Here is a 24,636-nt window from a genome sequence, read left to right as displayed (position 1 = left end):
CAACCATGAGTTGCCTGTTGATTTCCTTTCGCCTGGGAAGAAAAGCAAACTGGAATTAAACTGCATCGAGAGAAGTCCTTGCTCTCGGGGAGAGAATGGGATGGTAGCGGCGGCTGCTGGCTTGGCACAGAGAAATCACACAGTGTGTGTTCCACGAACAGAGGCGGAGAGAGAGCTATATACCCCCCCACCCCTCCTCCAATAGACTCACACCGCAAACGCCGATCAGGCTGTGGCTTTCCTGACTTCGGGGGAGAGCCTTTTCCGAGGAAGAGAGGGAGGAGCCTGGTGGAGGGAGGAAACTACAAATCGGGACACTAGTTCTTTGCGCTGCATTTCCTCCCCTCCCTTTGGCTGCTCGGAAAGCGGAGGGAGAGAGAGAGAAAAAAAAATACGCTTGGCTGGGAGATGCAGTCCGCCGCCGCCTCTGCCTCCGCCAGCAATGCAAGATTAGATCTCTAAATGCAGCAAAACACTGCCTGAAAACCGAGCAGCCCGCGAAGCCAGCAGACATTTCACAGGGCTCCGGCGAAGCTTCAAAATATATCTGACTCTCTCTCCGTGGCTCCTCATCCCCACCAATTTCATCACAGGAGACGAGAAACAAGTAAGGATTTCACTTTCCCATCTGCCTGAAGACACACCTCCCCACTCCCTCCCCCACCCGATGTGAAGAGTATTCCGGCGGCGGTACCGCGGGAGTGGATTTGCAGCGCCCTAGCGGGAGCCAGAAAAACCTACGGATTCCTCACCATCCCTTCCAAACGCGATTTCCATCTTATCGCCGGCCTCATCGCTCAACTTCGAGTCGCCCAAAGTCCCGGCGGAAGAGACAAAGCCCCGGGCTCGCCCCCCAGCCGCAGGGAGCCGCCGCCTTGCTCCGTGCCCCTGCAGCTTCGCTGCGCCGCCTCCTCTCTTCCAGTGCGGATGCTGTAGATCAACAGGTTCGGGGAACTTGAGCGGAATAAGGAGACCGCCCGGTGCCGCAGCCCCGGAGCCGAGGGAAGGAAGGACTTGTGGCTGGTTTCGCGCGCGCACGCTGCGCCGGAGCCCCAGGCTGGCGCGCACCCACTCGCTCGCCCCTCCAGTCCGGCTGCTCCTGCCCCCACCCCACCGGTCTGGGATGTACCTTTCCATCTGTTGCTGTTTCCTCCTATGGGCCCCTGCCCTGACGCTCAAAAACCTCAACTACTCGGTGCCGGAGGAGCAAGGGGCCGGCACGGTGATCGGCAACATCGGCAAGGATGCTCGACTGCAGCCAGGGCTTCCGCCCGCAGAGCGTGGCGGCGGCGGCGGCGGTGGCGGCGGCGGCGGGCGAAGCAAGTCGGGTAGCTACCGGGTGCTGGAGAACTCAGCGCCGCACCTGCTGGACGTGGACGCGGACAGCGGGCTCCTGTACACCAAGCAGCGCATCGACCGTGAGTCCCTGTGCCGCCACAACGCCAAGTGCCAGCTGTCCCTCGAGGTGTTCGCCAACGACAAGGAGATCTGCATGATCAAGGTGGAGATCCAGGACATCAACGACAATGCTCCTTCCTTCCCCTCGGACCAGATCGAGATGGACATCTCGGAGAACGCTGCCCCCGGCACCCGCTTCCCTCTCACCAGTGCACATGACCCCGACGCCGGCGAGAACGGGCTCCGCACCTATCTGCTCACGCGCGACGACCACGGGCTCTTCGCGCTGGACGTCAAGTCCCGCGGCGACGGCACCAAGTTCCCAGAGCTGGTTATCCAGAAGGCGCTGGACCGCGAGCAGCAGAACCACCACACGCTTGTGCTGACCGCCCTGGACGGCGGCGAGCCGCCGCGGTCCGCCACCGTGCAAATCAACGTGAAGGTGATCGACTCTAACGACAACAGCCCGGTCTTCGAGGCTCCCTCCTACCTGGTGGAGCTGCCAGAGAATGCCCCGCTGGGCACCGTGGTCATTGATCTGAACGCCACCGACGCCGACGAGGGTCCCAATGGTGAAGTGCTCTACTCCTTCAGCAGCTATGTGCCTGACCGCGTGAGAGAGCTTTTCTCCATCGATCCTAAGACCGGCCTGATCCGTGTCAAGGGCAACCTGGACTATGAGGAGAATGGGATGCTGGAGATCGACGTGCAGGCCCGAGACTTAGGGCCCAACCCCATCCCAGCCCACTGCAAGGTCACTGTCAAGCTCATCGACCGCAACGACAACGCGCCGTCCATCGGTTTCGTCTCCGTGCGCCAGGGGGCGCTGAGCGAGGCCGCCCCGCCCGGCACCGTCATCGCCCTGGTGCGGGTCACTGACCGGGACTCAGGCAAGAACGGGCAGCTGCAGTGCAGGGTACTGGGCGGAGGGGGGACGGGCGGCGGCGGCGGCCTGGGCGGGCCCGGAGGTTCTGTGCCCTTCAAGCTCGAGGAGAACTACGACAACTTCTACACAGTGGTGACCGACCGCCCGCTGGACCGTGAGACACAGGACGAGTACAACGTGACAATTGTGGCGCGGGACGGGGGCTCGCCTCCACTCAACTCCACCAAGTCGTTCGCTGTCAAGATTCTGGACGAGAATGACAATCCTCCTCGTTTCACCAAGGGACTCTATGTGCTGCAGGTGCACGAAAACAACATCCCAGGAGAGTACCTGGGCTCAGTGCTCGCGCAGGACCCCGACCTGGGTCAAAACGGCACAGTGTCCTACTCCATCCTGCCCTCGCACATCGGCGACGTGTCCATCTACACCTATGTGTCTGTGAACCCCACCAATGGGGCCATCTACGCTCTGCGCTCTTTTAACTACGAGCAGACCAAGGCTTTTGAGTTCAAGGTGCTTGCTAAGGACTCGGGGGCGCCCGCACACTTGGAGAGCAACGCAACTGTGAGGGTGACAGTGCTAGACGTGAATGACAACGCGCCGGTGATAGTGCTGCCCACGCTGCAGAACGACACCGCTGAGCTGCAGGTGCCGCGCAATGCCGGCCTGGGCTACCTGGTGAGCACCGTACGCGCCCTTGACAGCGACTTCGGCGAGAGCGGGCGCCTCACCTACGAGATCGTAGATGGTAACGACGACCACCTGTTTGAAATCGATCCCTCCAGCGGCGAGATCCGCACGCTGCACCCCTTCTGGGAGGACGTGACGCCAGTGGTGGAGCTGGTAGTGAAGGTGACGGACCACGGGAAGCCCACCCTGTCCGCGGTGGCCAAGCTTATCATCCGCTCGGTGAGCGGCTCCTTGCCCGAAGGGGTTCCTCGGGTAAACGGCGAGCAGCACCACTGGGACATGTCGCTGCCGCTGATCGTGACACTAAGCACTATCTCCATCATTCTCCTAGCGGCCATGATCACCATTGCCGTCAAGTGCAAGCGTGAGAACAAGGAGATTCGCACTTATAACTGCCGCATCGCCGAGTACAGCCACCCGCAGCTGGGCGGGGGCAAGGGCAAGAAGAAAAAGATCAACAAAAATGATATCATGCTGGTGCAGAGCGAGGTGGAAGAGAGGAACGCCATGAACGTCATGAATGTGGTGAGCAGCCCCTCCCTGGCCACCTCCCCTATGTACTTCGACTACCAGACCCGCCTGCCCCTCAGCTCGCCCCGGTCGGAGGTGATGTATCTCAAACCCGCCTCCAACAACCTGACTGTTCCTCAGGGGCACGCGGGCTGCCACACCAGCTTCACGGGACAAGGGACTAATGCAAGCGAGACCCCTGCCACTCGGATGTCCATAATTCAGGTAAGAGGCTTTTAGCATAACTGGGACTTGACTTTATTGCTGATTTTGGAGCTGTCCTGAAACCTTTGGGGCAGGACAAGCCACACTGCCAGCAGCAGTGAGAGGGGAAATTTTTAAATAAAGATGCTTTACACTTTTGCCAAGACGTGTACAACATACTCTATACCTAACCCCTTCCGTGTAAATAGTCTCAAAGCTCAAAGATGTGAGTGCCTTACTTTCGTTGTATTTTAAAGTTTATTTTTATAGGTTTAAAAAGGTTAGCAGCGTTCAATATTTAGAGTTTGTTTTTTATTTGTCGGTCTACATTTCTCTTAGTAACAAAGGACTCCTAGAGTCAAAAAGAATTGTTTTAATTAAATTTGCTTTTTAATTCTATTTTAAAAATCGGATGCCAGAAATGAAAGAAATGTATGCTCAGACATTCAGAAGTTAACCTCAAGTACAAAACAGCAACCCCTCAGAATTCCAGAGCTTCAATCTGAGCTAAGTTTTCATTCGTCCCCTCCAAAAAAGTCAGTTTTATATTTTAAAAAGTGTTTTGAAGAACATGAATCATACTTATTCTTCCCCAGAAACTGCAGCGTAACGCCTTAGTGTACTTTAAACTTTTAATATGTGAATTTTGCTCTGAAACTCTTTCAAAAGTTTGAGTCAATGTGGGCTCTGGATCATGACCAGTAACTGTCTATGAAAAGTTTTTTATTTTGCCCTGGAGTTTCCCTGACCTATTTCATTGAGGAAGAACATAGTTCACCCAAGAGTCACAGGCTCACTTTATACGGTTGAAAACAGGAGGCAAAGTTGGCATTAAAGGCACTTGATGCACCAAAAATGCATGTACTGTGTATTTTCAATATTTTAAGTGATCTTTAATATATTTTAGATAGCATACTCCCAAGTTACTGATGTATTTTTTTAAAACCCTAAATGACTGACCCATCATAGACATGGATTCTAACAATAGCAGGTAACTGTACTTTGTCTAACTTCTTTTATCAACTATTAAGTTGTGTCACAGAAAAACTTAATTCTTGCTTATTATAGATGCATGTTGCTACAAATTACTCTGGATGGGCACTACTTGAAATTCAAAATTGAGTTTAACTAAAAGTGACACTTTGAGAGGAAGATTAGTTTGCAGCAAATGAAGTTAGTTTGTTTATAACTTATACTTTGAAAAGCAAATACCCTTTAATGACACTTGACTCAAGAATGTTTTTATTATTAAAATGAATAGTAAAATATCACAACCTTATCCTTTCTAACAAGTGTGACAAATGCTAAAAGTTGGCAAAACGTATTTTCTTATAATAGTTTATGTCTTTGTAAAACAGATTCTTGTAATTGATGCTACTGAATACTAAAGTATCAATTGTAGTATTAAATCGCACTTTTTACAGTGTCTACTATATGCCATTAATTATGATTATTTGAGGTCTATATAAGACTGAACGAAGAATATTCCCCTTGGAAAATATTGTGGTTTCTATGAAAGTCTCCTGTGACTGCGTAAGACTATTATTTATGATATTCTCTTTAGGGAGGTATATTTTAACATATCTCTTTTATACATCCTCTGCAATCATTTTATATAAACAAATATATTACATACCTTGCTTACATTTTTATCATTAACAATTACAAACTTCTCACAGAAAGTTAATGCCTAATCTTCCATTCCAAGTCCTGGTAGTTGAATTCGTATTTAGGTTCCAGTAAAAATGAAGTTGGTAGGGTAGGATTATCAGCAAGCTTGATTCCTTGGTCATTTTAGTGAGAAACAAATTTGGATGGAAGTATCCAGAAGGTTTTGAGGAACAGGGGTGCCTATACTGAATTTACACCATGCTGTTCTTTAAGCTGTTCATTGCTCGAGGGATGGATGACGATGATGATAATGATGATAACGATGATGATAATGATGATTTCTCTTAGCAGTAAAATGTAAGCCAGAGCAAATCTCATACATGCAGGGAAAGAGACAGATAATTTAAAAAGAAAACAAAGGGCAAACTTCCTTGCCATTTCCTTTTTCTAGAATCTTAATCCATGCCATGAAAACAGAGAAAGTTTCAATTTTAAGTTCCCAAAATTTTTTTCTAAGGTGACATAATTTCCCCTATTGTTCCCTCCCTAGAAATATCCTTGATATGTAAACTGGTAAAACAGGCAGTCTCCCTTTCTTTTTTTTTCTATTGAATTTTTACAGTCTTATAAAGAATGCTTTGTAAATTCCCGGTATGTTAATATACTCCTTAATATATCCCGCTTTTCTCAATGCCTATAATAGAGAACAGCATAATTTAACTATAGTGACCCTCCTTTTTCTTTCTTTTTAAACTAGTGTGCGCGGCAAACACTTTGTGCTGAAGTGACGTGCTTAAATTGAAGTGTTCAGGTATCCATAATCTTGTTTCAAAGTGCATTTATTAGTATGTGCATTTAACACAGCCTGCTAAGGAACACACTACTAATCTCACGTGTATCTCTGAAGGTAGTATTTTAATCCACAGAGTGTACTTGAACTAGCAGGTACTAGGTCTCATTTACTTTTATTTTCCAACAAGTTTGTGCTGTTTAGAAGGCACACTGTGTATTCTTACTGGCGGAATGAAAGTACTTTGTAATTGTTTTGAGATGCATGGGTAAAGATTGGGGATACAAAATTTAAGAATTTCACGATGTAAAAGACTCATATTACAGCTTAAATTAAGATTATTTAAGTATCTAATGATATTGTCTGAGTCACAGGTTCTTAAATTTTAACGTTAAGAACTGTAGGTTCTTGGGCATAAGAGTATTTTTATTAAAAATGAATGCAAAGCAATCAGGTAAGCTGGTTACACATGTAAGCCTGTGTAGAAACTGGTTTGTGAAAAGGGATTTTATTTCAGGGTTTCTCCAAGTTTTCCAGATGAAGTAAAGTCAGTCTGTGAAGTTTTAAATAATAGACTAGAGATTAAAATATCCTCAATAATGTGAACCAGAATACACCATTTTTGTAATGAAATCTTTTATTCATTTTAAAGCTATAACACTGATTTTGAAAAATAGGAGCACATTTAGTGGGAGGTGAGGCAAATAGATTGTTATACAAGTTTATAAACGCGCTTTTCATAGGAGGAATTTCTGTGTGAATTATTTCATATATAAATATGAGAATCGGAAATCAAGTAGAGATCATTACCAATTGTCGCGAGTCACTACATTTCGAGGCTTATCAAGAATTATTTGTTCAGTCTCCGGGTAACTTCTCAACAGGTGTTTTCAATGGAGGCCTGGCTGTGAAGAGGCTGGAGACTTCTTCACTGTTGGGAGAATTTCCAGTTTTGTTTGAACATCTGTGTTTTCAGATTTTTATGTACACTACTGCAAGCATTTCAATATGATCTCAAAGAAGAAAATATATTGAGCCAGCAGAATAAGATCCACTAAACTACATTTTAAGAAATAATACATTCCCACGTGGTGTTTTACAGTTCAATTTCAAAAGATCCACATTAGGATTGACCTTAGGCTCTTTGTGCTAGGAAGAGAAAATCTTTTTGATATATGTGCATGGCCTTTACGATAAAAAGGAATTAAATACATGGTAAATATAGTCAATCCAAATATATAAAAATGAGATTACAGCCTACAGGACTAAAGGAGCAGAGCATAGACAATAAACTCAGTATTTTAGAATGAAAAGGTAAAAGAAAAAGTATATCTTTATTAGCAACATTATCCGTTGTCTGCCTTGAGTCCCACTTCTCTACTACAAGAGATTCTTGCCTATAGGGACTCCAATGAGCTCCCAAGACCATGACCTTAAAACTTCATATTCTAGTATGTCAGTGATTTCAATAACAAACATGAAAAGTGTGAACAAATTTTTTCTTCATTTATAATTTTGAGGATATTTTTCTGCAGTGCTGTTCTAAAATGGCACAGTTGGATTAGTTACATGCAATCATTTCCATAAACATTATATACATCTCTATTTAGAAGGGTAATGCTGGGCTGAATAGGAAGGGGATGTCTCTTTCCCACCACGTGTCTCTGAGAGTGTCTTGCCCACTTGTCTTTCTTTTTGTAATTTTTAAACAATAGGTTTAATTCCCACTTTAAATTAACATGAGTACACAATCAAAAACATTTTTCTATGTTACCACATATTAAAAATCGTATAAAGTACAAAAATACTTGATTTAGAAAATCAGCCTTCAAGGTGTTTTGAGTTTCTTTGGAAAAGAGTTTAAAATTCAAATTATTATCATCATTTTTAATACATTGTTACTTTTCATCTATGTTTTGTGCGCACCCATGAAAATCTCAGTGCCAATGTAAATCTGAGTGCATTTCTTTATTTTATAATAAATGAAGGCACAAAAGTATAATTCTTTTAACTATATGAACTAGGAAATTGATAATCTTATTTTTGCTCTTGGTTGATATAACTACTCAAAGGTAATAACTTCTCCAACCATTAGGTTTTAGTTTTCCATAAAATTTCCAAAACACCAGCCAGGTAAAATACTTTGTCAGTTTTATACTGAGCTGATTATTCATCAGTCTTTTTAAAATGTAGGAGTAAGATAATTGAGTGTGTGAGTGAGTTTATAATTTTACTTAAGTTCTGTGAGTGAGTTTTATAATTTTGATAAATATTATCATATCCAAGCCTACGTGGAGGATTTTGGAATTATATTCTTGGCATCTTTATATTATTTAAGGCTGTGTGTGATCATGATCATGAAAGTTATCAGAGCAGAAAAGAGTATGTCCTAAAATTCTAACCTCAATTGCTTGAACATATTTTTAGTCATGAAAAAAATGTCCATTTTCTAAAACATTATCTATCACCTAGACTATACTGTTCATGCCACATAAAAGAGTTAAAAAAATAAATACAAAAGTAATTTCCAGAAGCGTTTCTTAATAAAGTAGAAGTTATATATTATTCACTTTTTACAGTGCATATCGGTATATATATGAGGTTAATATAAATTGGTTATCCTTAAAATATCTCAAAATATCTCTATTAAAGGACTAAGAAATATACATATATTAAAATGAAAAAACTTTAAAAATCTCCAGATAATTATTTAATACTATTTACAAATATCATATTTATATTTTCCTATGTTTCATTACCACTGTCAGGTTTCAAATTTTTTACTGTTAGTACTTCTTATGTAATACAATGCAATAGAAATATATCTATAAAAATAAGAGGTATAAACTAAGAAACTATTTTATTTTAAGGTTAATAAAGGGTTACATGTACTTATTACAGTGAAGGTTGGCTCTGCCTATATTTATGAAAATGTGAACAATAAAACTTCTTGGCAAAATTAAAGTATGTGTATACATGTAAATATGTTCTTATATTTCCCATATAATGTATAAATACTGAAGCACAAATATTAGCCCATTTTATATTTTTTTAATTCAAAGGCACCCCTCCTCTTTTAAAGGATGAGCTCAAACCTTTATTTTTTTTCTTTGAAAATATATACAAATTGATGGCACTATTTTCAAACTCCACACATTCTGAAGTTCATTAGAGCCATCCATTCTAGAACAGAGAAGTTGAGGAACAACTGGCTTCTGTGGAAAATAAGTTGGAGTTTATGTAGATTAAAAGAAAAAAATTTATCTAAGTTTCTGATCCTTTTGGGAGGATAGTGGGATGGCTGGAGGCATTGTGGAAATATACACCTTGAGCTCTGATAGTGAAACAACCACAAGAGGAAGACGAAGCCACTAGAAATGGGTTCATGCCAGCTAGGAAGTAAAACTTAATGCCCTTATGCTGAGATGTCTTGCAATACACTCAATAGTGGGTAAATTCTTACAAATGCACCTGCTAATTATGATATTAGTCATTGCCCCAGAATGTATTCCCCTCAGTGACACTTCTGTTTAATAAATCCCACAGGGCATTATCTTAAAGTCATATTTTAGTAAAGTCATTAGGGAAGGTGTTTTTTTTGGTACTGAATTCCTTTAACCAATGACTGTATATTTGCTAGAGAATGGCACGAAGTTCATTTTACCCATCAATCTGAAGATACTGTGACTTCTGCCACCCACCTACAAAATACTTTTAAAGTTCATCAGACCTACACTAATCTATTGTCAACCTATTTTAGTAAAGGAGACGTTGACAAGAATTTCCTTCAGTGGCACACAGAGTTTTACAGTTAGTCATAGCTTTCACCACTGGCTTTGACAGTGATATATTGCTATCCTTTGGTCTCCTGATATAAATTATCTATAATAAAGAAGTCCTTAATGACATCAACTTTCCCTGCTGTGACTAAGCAGAAGTTTGCTCTGCTTCCTTACTACTGCAGAAGTAGAAGTTCAATATTTTTAAGGTAAAGGGGGAAAAAAAGACACAAATACAGATGCAAAACTGTGACTGTGTGGGTGGTATCTTTCACTTGTATGCACAAAGTTCTTCCAGTGATAGACTGTAAAATTGGTTTCAGATAGCGTTTGAGAGAATCTATTGATATACATGTGACACACTTCTCTCTGTTCTGGTCCTAGTGACATTCTGATTACTGGTATTTGTCGGCCTTGCCCTGGATCTATTCCAGGAAGTTTTATTGTAGTGAAATGGCTCTTACAGTTCATTGCATCTAGCATAACTGTGCTGAATATGATTGGCACGTTTGCATATATTTATTCAAAAAATAAGGCAGTTAAACAGCATAATTATGGGAAAATGAATCATAACAATAAAAGACCATTTAAGTTAACAAGCTTTGTGATCAAAGGATAAATACAGGTTGGATAAATGAGACTTTAGATGTAACTAATCTACATAAATAGACTTTGGTTTGATTAGAGGAATGGAATATATTAAAATAATTTAATGGTATTAAAATGCATTTTAAGTCATTTTGAAATATTTTAAACACTTGTGTTCTTTTCTTTATGTTTCTATTCAATAATATAGTCAAGAACCATATTTGTGTTAGATGCAAAATGGGCAAGGTACAGATAAAAATAATCATATAAGCCTGTCTGAACCATATTTATTGTTTTTTAAACTAGCAATGTTTTTGATTGATTTTTAATTAGTGGAACATATTAAAGGGACTATATAAAGGACAATTTCCTGTTTACTCTCTTTATCAGCTAACAGCAGCCTTTGTAGGATTTGAAAGTGAGAGCATTAAAACTCTACTTCAAGTTTTCAAAGCTACGCCTTCATAAATGTTTTGTAGATATATACTGTTTTTAAGAGACATTGGTTACATGTTTGATTACACGTTTGTAAATTATATTAATACATAATGTAGATGATGAGTTTATATTCAGAAAAGTTCCAATGCTATTTTGATGGCGCATATATGTATACATATATATACATATATATATATTTAATAACAGATTCAACTTACAATGTGACTAATTTTTTAAAAGTTTTTATTTATCTATTTTGAGAGAGAGAGAGAGAACGACCGTGGGAGGGGTAGAAAGAGAGGGAGAGAGAGAATCTCAAGCAAGCCCTGTGCTGTCAGCATGGTGCCAATGCAGGGCTCAGTATCACAAACCCAACCATGAGATAGTGACCTGAGCCAAAATCAAGAGTCAGACGCTTAACTGACTGAGCCACCCACGTGCCCCTAAAGAAGTTCTTTCTAACAAGTATGATTCTTTAGATACATTTTCTTCAGCTTCTTTTGGTAATGATATTTAAAAAAATTTTTTTTAATGTTTATTGTTTTGAGAGAGAGACAGAGAACAAGTAGGCGTAGAGAGAGAGAGACACAGAATCGGAAGCAGGTTCCAGGTTCTAAGCTGTCAGCACAGAGCCTGATGTGGGGCTCAAACTCACAGACTATGAGATCATGACCTGAGCTGAAGTCAGCCAGTTAATCAACTGAGCCACCCCGGTGCCCTGATGATGAATTTTTTAAATGTAACTTACACGTAAGTCATCAATTGGTATACCTCTTTACAGTATTTCTTCCTTGAATTTTAATAATCACTGCTGAGCAATGATTAGATTACAAATATTCCTAGACTTTCCATGCCCTCAAATTCAATAAAACTTAAGGTGAAATATACACATATTTCCTAAATTCCAACGGTTTACTTTTATAAAGCAGAAGTGCAACAGGTATTTTATCGTAGGCAGAAATGGTTTCAGTGGTTTAAATATCTTTCTTATTTCTATAACCCAATTTTATACTATCAATGTCTTAGGTAAATTCTTAAATATTTATTTGCAATATGAACACTTGCATCGGTTTCGAAATGATAGTTTTTACCCTCAAGATATATTACTTCTTTTCAATTCACTGACCCCTGTATAAATGCCTTTGTTTAAAGCTGTTTATTTTATTTTTCACACAGCATATTTTATCAGAATATACTGAGATTATTTTATGATTGAATATTCAATAGATTTTTTTGCTGTTTCACTAGACCAATTCGGTATGCAAAACTGATACTTATACGAGAAATTCACCTTTGATTACCATGTGTAGCATGATCTTACCAGAGTGTAAAGTGGCCAGCATGTGCTTCTTGCCAATATCTCCTTTTCAGTAGATGGGATGCCAATAAGAAATTAGAATGTTTGAGACATAATATACTAAAATCTCAGCAAAATTGACAAAAAAATTATCTTTTAGTATTTGGGGAAAAAAGGGAGTTAGCTCTAGAAGGGAATATTTTCCAGTTCAAACCTAATAATTGCTTAATGATACATCTTTGTAGAAATATTTGTCATTAAAACTTTGCAAGCAATCTTAAAAATAATTTGCTTTGATTTCCATGGTTCTATCAGCAAAAACCAGGATATTATCTAAATATTAGTGAATTTTATTGTGATGTCATCTTGGGGCACAATTTCTTGCTTTCTATTTCGCTTTTACAGTTTTGCATCTCTTTCAAAATAATTTATCCCCAAATTGAGTTATTGCATTGAGAAGGTGAATAAAAGGAGTTATAAGTCATGAAAAATAAACAAGAAATCATTTATCTTTATTATCATTATCATTAACATAGAATTAAAGATTACATAGAAACTTACCTTTATGTAAATTCAAGACAAGATGCTTGATTATTTTATTTTTATTACTATTTTAAGCTTTGTGTGACTTATTGTTGCATTAATGAATTTTGTTTTGTTTTAAGCCAGTGCCTAATCTTATTTTAATCCTGATTGATTAAATCAAAATGTTCTGTTTAAGAAAGTTTGGCAATACACTTGACAATTGACTCTTACTTGGCATGACATCCATGGTGTGCAGTTGTAAAAAACAATGACAAAATGTTGCTGTTAATGCATGAATTGGTGTCAAGTAAGATAGATTATTGAGTGAGTGTGTGTTCATGTGTGTGTGAAAAATAGCAAACATTTTAATACAACACATAGATTGAAATAAAAAGTCTATAACCTTGCACTTATAGCATTGGCAGATACATGAGAATAGTAATTATTAGCTATGTTTCCAGATCCTGACCTTCTAGGAAAGCTACTATTTATCTCTAGATGATAATAAGCCAGGAAATAAGTGAACTATCCTATTAAACAAATCCCACTCAGAGGAATTTGTAAGGGTTATTGGCAAAAGCCTATTCTACAGAGTGGCCCTGGTATCAGATGTGCCAATACCAACAAATGAAGCTATATGCCTTAGTGGAGAGAAACTAAAAGAACTAAAAGACAGTGAATGCATTTAAGGAGATTTTTTTTTTTTTCTGATTTTGAGCAATAGACTTTTTACGATTTTTTTTTCATAATCAAGACAATTACATAGTAATTTGGGTTAGAATGCATGCCCAGTTCCCCATCTCAAAACCCAATTTGTTACCACCTGTGGCTATTTCTATTAAAAAAAAGAAACATAATTACTATGAGTCTCAGCAGTCTTAGAGTAAATTTTTGCAATTACAATACCTCCCTCGGGCAGATGTGTGAAAATGGCAGATTAATTCCTGCCAGGATCTTTCTGTTCCTCCTGCATTTTTAGGCTTGGTGTTGCCTGCTTGTTAGAGTGGCTCTGTTTGCTCTGGTTAAAGGTTATGTCAGCGTTTCCATAGTAAATCTCTAGAAATAAAGATCCACAAGTCAGCCATTAAATTTTGCCTTAGGTGAAAAGTTGACATGTAACATTTGAGCAAAGGTGTTGATAATATTTTCCATCACACTCCTCTGTTGGCTGGTTAAGTTGAAGTAAATGGTAGTAAGTCCCTTTGGCAGTGTTGGAGAAAGCGGGACAGATCAGGAGGTAAAAAGAAAGGCACAGTCTTTTGAACTATAAAATAGTATGTAATCAGCAGAAGTCAATGAAAGTATTTTTCTTCTTTGTTCGATCCTAAAGCTACTTAATGCACGAGAGAAACTGGAAGACTAACAGATGTAACACCCTACCTATTTCTATTCATTCCTTCTTTGGTTGTGGTATGTAAACTTTGTTCCTATAAAGATCTAATCGATCTACACACAAAATGATGAATATTAGTATGTCTCAACAGTTTTAAAACTCTGGTTCTGTGTTATAACTCTCTATTAGCAAAGCTAATTTATCACAAAACAGCTTAAATAGCAGAATATTGGAAGACAGAGACCATATACATTTTGCTTGTCTCTGTAGTTGGGAGAATCTAACACAGTTTCTAATACATAGAAAGCACTTAAAATATGCATTCTTTGTAATCCTATAATCACTAATCAGTTATGAGCTGGAGTTTAGATTTAAACCTAGAAATTAGGTAGGCCAAAGTTGAAGATATCGTTTATATAAACATGCTGGTAAACAATTTATTTGAAGGTGGCATGTTTTGATAATTTTTATTTATAATTGTTACCTTTTTAATAATGACAATGAAAATTCCTATACAATTCTATTGATAGTGTTATGAGTTCATGGAAAAACAGATGATCAAGGTTCACAATTATAAGCATCAAGCTTTCATTGAATTATATATATAATATACATATGCATACATATATATATTCTGTATATCAAGAGCAAATAATGTTGGCAAGAGCATATCTTTTATCTTTTGTCCTATTCCTTGAAGTACCTTGTAAAGTATTAAAACCACACGATGCAAATATTATGTCTCTTTGATAAGGCTTTAAGAATCAAACAGCTCTAGCAAATTATTTAGGAACTAATGTGATTATTTTTTCTACATGATATTTTTAATGAAATGAAATTCTAAATAAACCATAAGTAGTGGTTTGGGGATTACATTTATTTATATTTGTTAACATATAATTTTATAATTTAACCACTTTGGTACCAACCATTTGCCATCTGATATTGCAAAAAGAAAATCACCATGGGCAATTATCAATGTGTATAATAATAATACCACAACAACAAAATTTTTCTCAAAATCTCAGAATCTATTTCATGTAGGTGGTATGAAATTTTTATGCACATATTGAGGAAACATACACTAAGCATTCATGTAAACAGTATGCTACCCATGTCAGTATTGCCATTTAACCTGCAGAGTTGTTCAATCCACAATCATCAGTTCAATTAATAAATAGCAATGTAATTTAAAAAGCTCTTAATTAAAATAATTTACTACTTTTAAGCTGTTCTAGGACTTAATCGCTATTTATCTGAATTTTAAGCTTCAATTGCAAAATCTTTATCAAACAATAAGGAGGTTTGATAGAATAAAGCCTTCAAGCAGAATGAGCTTTCAAACCGTATTAAAAATTTAATTATCTCTACTAGCCAGAGAAGTTGGGATACAAAATGAAAGAGAAAAATAATAGAAAGGAGCATAGCAATGGAAATTTAAAAAGTTTAAGACTCATTGTCAATTACTATCCAACAACAAGAGAAAGACTTTCTGATAGATTATAGTGTTAACTATCATCTAAGATACAACAACAAATACTAAGTTCTCAATGGGAACATTCATATCCACAATTATCCAAACATTATAGTTTGAGTCTATCTGTAAATTTGCTCTGGAATATTGGGCATGTTGGGGAAAGAAGGTTTTTACAACAGCGTGTGCTGCTTTCTCCTGATGGGATGCCAGTCTGGGTCTTGCTGTCTTGGCCCTAAAAAAAGTCTGATACTAGGAGCAGATATTCTTTCAGTAGTGGGAAACTGGGCCTGTAATATTCCATAATCTCTCTGAGTTTTACTTGTTTCTTTGTATTTTGTCTTGAACTATCATACATGCTTTCTTTTAAAGAATACAGCTTAGATGTCTACTAGAAAGGTGACTTCTAAAACAATGTTGAATGTCCTACAAATATACCAGGTCTCATGCATTTATGTTAGTCTTCACGTAAAACCATATAATCTTAAAACATATACCATTTGTTTCAAAAAGTTGATTAAATATTTGGAAAGTATCATCAAAACATAATTTGAAACAAAAGGAAGGGAATTATTACATATGTCTTACTTACACTGACTTGTTCTGATTATTTTCTTCTTATTCTTACTATCTGTTCTCTTTTCTGTGATATCCATTCTGAAAATATATTTTTATAGGGATACCTAAGGACCTTGTATATTTACATCGAGTGTAAATATTTTTAAAGAACTCATATATATGTATTTAGACCTTAAGGTCCCTATAGTTGATTCCTATAGTGAAGCAATATAGGAATGGGTTGAATTTGAAATGGGTTGGATTCAAAGCATTATTAAAATGCTTTTAATAAATGAGAAATGTTTGCTTATTAGTTAAAATAAAAAGCTTCTTAGAGTTCCTTTATTCTAGATTTTAAAAGATAAAATATTGGGGGCACCTGGGTGGCTCAATGCTCTGAGTGCCGTACTCTTGATTTCGGCTCTGGTCATGATCTCACGAACCAATGTAGGTTCAGGTCCTGCATCGGGCTCTGATGATGGCACAAGCCTGCTTGGAATTCTCTCATTCTCTTTCTCTCTGTTCCTTTCCTGTTCACTCTATCTATCTCTCCCACAAATTAAATAAATAAATATGAAAAAATTTTTAAAAAGATAAAATATTGTTTTTCTTTTTAAAAAAGTAATAAAGCAAACCTTTCCATAATTATTTCTTTTTGTTCTTTGTGCAAAAAGATGCTCTATTGATATATAGTAGAGATAAAATCTTCCAACTACCACTCCTGAAAATAAAACATTTATTTTTTTTAAAGTAAATGATGCCCAACTTGAGGCTTCAGCTCATGACCCCTAGATCAAAAGTTGAATGCTCTACTGACTGAGCCAGGCAGGTGCTCCTAGACCATTTAATTTTTTAACCTTTTTGTATTTATGCTTATGCAGGTCAGAGAAATAGACTAATGTGTCTGTTCATAACATAAGAAAAGGAAATTTATAGTTAAACTTATTCAACAAAAACCTTGTAATTATATTCATTACAAATTTCCCATTGAGCCTCAGTGAACTTGGGCTTCATTTTAAGTACTCATCATTTAACTGGAGAAATCAAATCTCCCAGGACACATCTGTTATTTAATGATATTAGAGTTTGGGTTTTGTTTGGTGTAAGTATAGGATTATGATGGAAAGGCAGTAGGGGTGGAAGAGGAAAGGAGCTTTGATTCAATATCCCCAGGTAATATGATATAAATAATTGGAAAATGGAGATATCATTTCAGTTGGTTAATTGTAATAAACCTATTATCTTGTTAGAGCATTAAGGTAGAATCAACATGTTGGGAAACAGATAAAAGGTGCATGAAAGCATTTAAAATTCAATCATTAGGTTTCATTGCACCCATCTGCTCCCAGGAAATATAATTGGAAATTTGATTCATTGACCTTTAGCTGCCATTTTGGACCACAGTTTCTAAATCTATGTTTTTAAGTTGGACATTTGAAGTTAACTTGATAAGAGCCATATTCGGTACATTTTTAACCCAATTATGTTTTTGAACAAAATTTAGAAAAAATAAAATCAAGCCTAATGGTTGGTGTATATATGACGAAGAGTCAGCATAGTTATTTAATTCTGGACCCAGTTAAAATAACTGATGTTCAAATTCATTAAGGTTTCAATTAACTAGAAGGACTGCTGAACTCTTTACTGTTATTTTATGCACAAACTCCTGCTGTCATCAGTTATTCTCTGGGTCCATATTATACTACATTTATACTTACAACATCCAATTATGCTAAAATTACATACCATGGCATAAGAAAAAAAGCAAAATATAGTGTTTCGGGTGGTTATCCTGAGTTAAAACAATTTTGCTCCCCCTCACTCCCTCAGCAATATAAGTATGATACCACAGAATCTTCCTCAAATATTTCTTATGTCCTCACTCAGAAGAGTAATATATGATAAAATTATATGCCTTACACAAGAAATACATTATGCAAATTGAACATCATTTCTTGTCGGCATTTGTGTACTGCTCTGCTCACTGAAGTTCATGTAACTTGGAAAAGAGTCATGATTAGACAGGTGTTTCTTCAGCCTATGAGATCAAGTTTCTGGAATATTTATATGATGGTGAGCCAGATGTACACGGCTTAACCTTATAATCCCATTTCACAGCTTTTCCAAATACTTGGAAACTTGTTAAGTATGTAGCTGATTATTTTGGCAGCATATCTCCATTAATAGGATTCAGATCTTCCTTGTTTACAAGCCAGTGCTGCTAATATAATCTAGTATATTAAATCAACAGGGAAACCGAAAAAGTAGAATCCATCCAAGGGCTAATTGACAGGGAAGTATTTTCTAAAGCTTTTTAATGTGTTTTTTATTGACTTCATAATAGCAGAACACACATAGCGCAGGTGAATGATGTAACTGGGCTACTGTGCTACTATCGTTTTGGTTGATGTAGTTATTTCTCAGATTCTTCATGCTTCTATTGTAATCTTGATACAAGCTACATAAGACTATGGCTCTGCCCTTTACGAATATTCCTTTCAACATCATCTCAACTGGAAGGCTTACTGTCATTTGGCACGTGAAGTTATTTTAAATGCACTAATTTTTTTTAATGATAGAGGTAACACAGATTAATGTAATAGTGCGTCATGATTTTCACTGTGATTAGTTATTGGTTCTGCAATAATAGACAGAGACCTTATTGTTACGCTTTCAGTTTGAGCTATTTATGCACTGTGCTACTAGGTGTATCATTTCATATTGTTATGTTCTGTCCTCTCAAAAAAAAAAAAGAGGTGGTATCAGGAAGCTTAAATTGTATTAGACTACAGGAAGAGTTTTATAATTTGTCTTTTTTATATTAAGTCTATACTTTTATAAACTACCTAACTCTGCTTGAATAAACTCCTGCTCCTTCAGAGACAGGAAAAACCTATTTTTCAAACTACGTATGACAACCTGATTCATTTTCCAAAGAAGGAAGGTGAAAGCAGGCTCTCAGGAAAGAGAAGAATTCTTCTACTTTTTCACTTCTTTTGGGGACAAATTATCTACTTTGTGTTTCATATTCATACAAAATGTTGTCTAATCCACATATAAGAAGGACATATCATTTTTTTAAACCTAGAATTAAGTAATCCTTAAGGAAGAGTTTTTCAAGGACAGTTGAAATGTAAATATATGAGATTTTTGGACTCTTGAATTTTTGGCTCCATGACAGATTTCCTATAAGATGAAGCAACTCCACTGAGACTGTGCCCCTAGACCTGTGTAGTTGAGAGCCAGGCACTGCTCGTCTATTGCCTTTTGGATTTCAACTACTCTAACATTGAACTGGGAATTTGTAGTTCGCCTCCAGGGATGAATTGGCTACATTTGACTGCAGGGCTAGTTACTCCTTTCCTATTTGATTTTTACCAAGTCAATAGTTTCCCTAGAAGAGATTTTACTCTCAGGAATAAGAGCAACTATTATAAAACTCTTCTATGGAAGAAGATCCAAGATTTTGCATTTAAAATAACTTCAGGTTTTCGGTCCAGAATATGTGTCTTTGGGTTTCTTTCTTTCTTGTTTTTTTCCAGAGTTAAATGTGTATGTTTTTTCCTAATTTTAAGAGGAATTTTTACTGCAAAACTTCTACTAAAAAAAACCATACCTAGTGTATAGTAAGAACTCATTACATGTTTTCTGGACTGAAAACAGAGAAAGTTGCATTTAAAAACTTATAAGTGCCTGTAATTTAGTGCTCAGACGTAGTTACTGCTAATCTTTTGTTGTTCAGATCCACAATCCCTTTTCTAAATACAAATTTAAAAACTCAGACTTGAACTGATTTAAGATTATTTTTAATCTTTACTTGTTCCACTTAGTGTTAATATCAACATTTTTTTTTACTGAAGAAATACTAATAAGTTTAAATTTGAGGTATTGTACCAGTCTCTGCTGGGATGGGTAATACATGACATGTACAGCAAATGTCATTCTGAAATATGAAAGACTTAGGGATCACAAAACATGTCTGAGTGCAAGGGTTTTGAATAAGGGATTGGAAACTGGTCTATCTTCCCATGCTGTAATGTGCAAACACATGCAGGACATACAACTAGATTTTTGCCTAAAAATATAAATATGTCATAGATAGACCTTATTCCACATCAACACTGTAGTTTCATATTATCTTAACACTGATGGAATTCTAGGCCAATTAACGGATAATTCATTTAATTAGATCCTCCCTGATTCACAGTTTGATTCTTTACGCTAAGATTCAATTCCCAGGGTTCTTTGTTTTAATTTATGTCCAGACCAAGATGCTTAGCCTTTTTTATTTTTTTATTACTAGGTGTAATAATATTTGCTACTCATAAAGTTGTCGGAAGAATTAATGATGAAATATGATTATGCATGTAAAGGATATGATCAATACTAAATTCTGAATAAATATTAACACATATGATTATCATTGTTAACAGCAAAGGAAGTAAAACATGGAAGCAATTAGGGTACTAATATGCAGACATATTCTCCATAAAAACAATATTTCATGTTAGAAATTATACAAAAGTACAATTTTATTCCAGAATACTTACAATTATAAAAAAGTAATTTTACTAGAATGCTAATTTATTTTATTCCAAAATTCAACTTTTACCTCTCTAAACCAGAATTGGTCACTTTGTTCTAAATGTTTTTTTTTTTTTCCCTTAACGATTATTTATTTGTTTTGAGTCAGAGAGACAGAGAGAAGGTAGGGGAGGAGCAGAAAGAGAGGGAGAGAAAATGAATACCAACCAGGGTTTGCACCAATAGTGTGGAGTCTGATCTGGGACTCGATCTCACAAACCCTGAGATCATGATCTGAAGTGAAATGAAGAGTCAGATGCCTAACTGACTGAACCACCCAGGCGTCCTTTTTAAAGTGTTAAATAGACATTTTTAAAAAGTGACCAATTTTTGATAGACTGTCTTGCAAAAAAATAATTTCTAGATGTTTTAAACTTCTTAAACTACCAAAGTAAACTCTTAAGTGGAAAGATATTAAATCTTGCTTAAGAACCATGCTTTTTATGCAGAGAGAACTTGTGGGAAATAAAGCTCACCCCAGGTAGAAACTGAAGAGAAGTTTCCACAAAAGAACTCTAGTAGACCAATGAATACCAGAAAGTTATAGACATATGATAACATCTGATTTCATTTACACTTCTTTTCATGTGAGAATATTTAAGCACAGAAATATTACTCACATATATACAGCTAGCCAGGAATAGAAAATTAATGTCATATGACTCAGAGTTTAGGGTTTTTGTTGCTATACCAGTTGGGATATCATGTTTGGCAGGCATTCTTATGGAGGTATTGATGGAGTATGAAAACATCTTATAGCATGAATAATTGTTACTTCGAATTAGTGAAACTTAGTTCCTAGAATGCCGGTCAGTTTGGAAAAGAATTCTTTAAGGCCTCCATATATTAAGCCCATCTCTCCTGGGACCTATGTACGTATGACACATTACCACAAAGTCTTTCAAACTGATAGCCAGTAAGTTGCTTCATAAGGTTCTGTAAGTTGGTCATATAGAGTGAAAATATTTCCAGATTTTGGAGACTCTAGAAGCACCCAGGATTCTCAGATTTGATCATAGAACTGGCTTTGATTCTTTTATTTGAATCAAAGCTGTCCAGAAGACCTCATTGCTTTCATCTGTGTTTAATGCTATTCAGAGCTGAACAATTGCAGGAACAAAGCCATTCAGGGGGGTGTGACCTGGTATCAGAACACTGTATGGACATTGATTAACAAGCATTATTAGAATAAAAGTAATAAATCTGTAAAATACATCAGACAGTGATAAATAGCCTGGAAAGCAAAGCACGATACTCACAAAAGGGACATGGATCATACAGTACTTGCAGGTTTTTTATTTGAAAGAGTGCAAAATTTTGAGTCAAAAGAAACTTGTTCCTATTACTTACTCCTGGGAACCTCCAGCTAGCCTTTCATGAATTCCACAGGCCTCAGTTTCTCCACTCATAAAACAGAAGTCATTGTAATGGTTCCAGCTGATGAAGTTGAAAGGATGTTTAGATTTGGGGAGGTTGAGATACAGTGACAAAATCACCCTGTAAAATATGTAAGGAAGCACAAGAGACAAAGGACCAAGAACAGAAGAATTCTTTTCTCTGGGAAAGAACAGGTTACTTACTCTTGTTCTAAGTACACTCTAGAGGAACTTGTCATACACTTCAGGAAACTTAATGTGTCTAAGTGCATTTTGTTTTCAGGTGTTCCCATGATGGTACTGTTTCCACAGTTTTAAGTAGTTTGGAATTGAATATAAACATGCTACAAATCACCTAACACTGAAATCCACTTAAAAAATATGAACAGTTTTTCAATCAGGCATCTTCCAAATGCATACTCTGGGAGAGAAGTCTGTGTTCCACAGAAGATGAAAATAACTTGCATGTTGTTGTTGTTGTTATTCCTAAACTATGACCTAATTAAACATAGTGTATATGTGAAAATACCTCATTAGTATTTTATCTCCAGGAGTGAGTAGACTAAAAATTGCAAATACAATGTTAAGAACTGAGACTTAGGTTTTTTTTTTCTTTTTTTTCTTTTTTAATGTTTTATTTATTTTTGAGAGAGAGAGGGAGACAGAATGAGCAGGGGAAGGTCAGAGAGAGAAGGAGATACAATTCGAAAACAGGCTCCAGGCTCTGAGCTAGCTGTCAGCACAGAGCCCGATGCGGGGCTTGAACCCACAAACCGTGAGATCATGACCTGTGCCGAAGTAGGATGCTTAACTGACTGAGTCACCCAGGCGCTCTGAGACCTAGTTTTTCTAAGGCAGGAGCCTGCAACTTTTTCTAAAAAGGGGCAGCTAGTAAATATTTTAGGGTTTGTGGGCCGTGTAGTTTCTGCCACAACAACTCAACTCTGCCAGTGAAACATGACAACATATAAATTAAAGGGCATGGCTGAGTTCCAATAAATTTTGATTTTCAAGAACAGATAGTGGGCCAGGGTTCACCAACCATTCTGTAAGGCATTATTAACTGTTGACATTTCTTAATTTCTTTCCTTTTGTGTATTTGTAAAACAAAACAAAACAAAACCTGAATTATGTAAGTTATAAATAGCCTCTAACAAGAACAAGATATTTGTCTGTTATTTCAAAACTAGATAGGGAAGAGTGCAGGCTTATTGTCTCATGAAATGATTGTCTGGGTAAGCCTGCTGCTTTTACCAGAGGAGAAAAGTTCTTAGAATGGGAGTCTCCAAGCAAAGAAAGCTAGAGATACTTGAATTAGGTATTAAGTGTCAGTCTGATAAAGGGTAGAGATATTTTATTTCATTCTGTGCTAATGTTTAATTAAAAATCTGTTAACATTAGTAAAGACACTTAGCTTTATTTTAATTTCAGGTATGAATGCCAACCTAAAATAGACTCTTCATACTGAATCATACATTTTGAATGTGATACTTATTCCTGTATTTCAGAGGGAAAATGATAAATATTCTAGTAATCTAATACTCATAAATTTGATTAATAATTAATTTTTCTTCAAATTTAGGAATGCCTTTTACTTTGTAATAGTCATTTTTGAAGGCAGATCTTCCAAATTCTCTGTATATTATATCCTAAAATTTCATAAGTATACTCTCACTTTACTCTTTTTGCTTTTCAAATACAATGAATAATTTATTTTTTGAAAATTTAAAGTTTATTTATTTATTTTGAGAGAGACAGGGGGAGAGAGAGAATCCCAAGCAGTCTCCTGCTGACACAGTGCTCAATCTCCCTAATCGTGAGATCATGACCTGAGTCAAAATCAAGAGTCAGATGTTTAACCAACCAAGACAGACACCCAAGTGCCCCTGAAAACATACATTTGTATATAACTTTTGTTGTTTTGGAAGGGGTTAGTAAATCTTTGAAACCCACGCAAAAGACCAGGGCAACAAAAATTTCCCCAAAGTATTTACTATCATTGTAAAATAAATTGATTGGTTGGCTGGTTGCATGAATTATTGCTTATAAAGAGTTAAAAATTCTCAGAGTACCTGGGTGGCTCAGTTGATTACATCAGACTTTGGGGCAGGCCATGATCTCACAGTTTGTGAGTTCGAGTTTTGTGTTGGGCTCTGTGCTGATAACTCAGGGCCTGGAGTGTGCTGTGAATTCTGTGTTCTCCCTCTCCTTCTGCCCCACCCCTGCTTATGCTCACTCTCTCTCTCTCTCTCTCTCTCTCTCTCTCTCTCTCTCTCAAAAATAAATAAACTTAAAGAAACCTTCCTTTTATAAAGAGTTAAAAATTCTCTATTAAAGTGTTAGAGGAAGGAAAAAAATGAGAAAGATATTGCATCACTCAATTTCACCTCAATTCCTCCTATTTTTTTATCCTATTAGGAACTGGAATGCACCTCTACAGGTGATGGCTTGAAAATCAGATGCAAAGTCAGACAGGAACCTGATCTTGCTGATATTTTTTTCTTTCATTTTCCAAAATTTAACCTATTATTTGAGTAATAATTGACTTTATCTTCTGATCAAAAATGTAATATTTGGAGGAAGAAGGTTGGTGAA

At 37.2% G+C, this 24,636-nt stretch overlaps 1 protein-coding gene across 5 annotated transcripts in view; it reads left to right on the top strand.

The window, feature by feature from the left end:
* The first annotated feature begins 1,056 nt into the window (after nt 1-1,056).
* The window catches only part of PCDH17 (protocadherin 17), a 96,532-nt gene continuing 72,952 nt past the window's right edge, over nt 1,057-24,636 (top strand). For 4 of the 5 annotated variants that reach the window (XR_003907625.1, XM_029936637.1, XM_029936636.1 and 1 more), the window contains exon 1: nt 1,057-3,709. Coding sequence is in view for 4 of the 5 variants with exons in the window: in XM_029936637.1 (XP_029792497.1) it covers nt 1,124-3,709 (2,586 nt within the window). In the remaining variant the exon portion in view is untranslated. The remainder of the gene's footprint in view (nt 3,710-24,636) is intronic. The other variant, XM_029936638.1, reaches the window with a different exon arrangement.

The sequence above is a fragment of the Suricata suricatta genome, chromosome 4 (assembly GCF_006229205.1).
Source record: "Suricata suricatta isolate VVHF042 chromosome 4, meerkat_22Aug2017_6uvM2_HiC, whole genome shotgun sequence".
NCBI classification, from domain to species: Eukaryota; Metazoa; Chordata; class Mammalia; order Carnivora; family Herpestidae; genus Suricata; species Suricata suricatta.
Note: the sequence above shows the minus strand (reverse complement) of the source record. Positions and strands in the feature narration are given on the sequence as shown.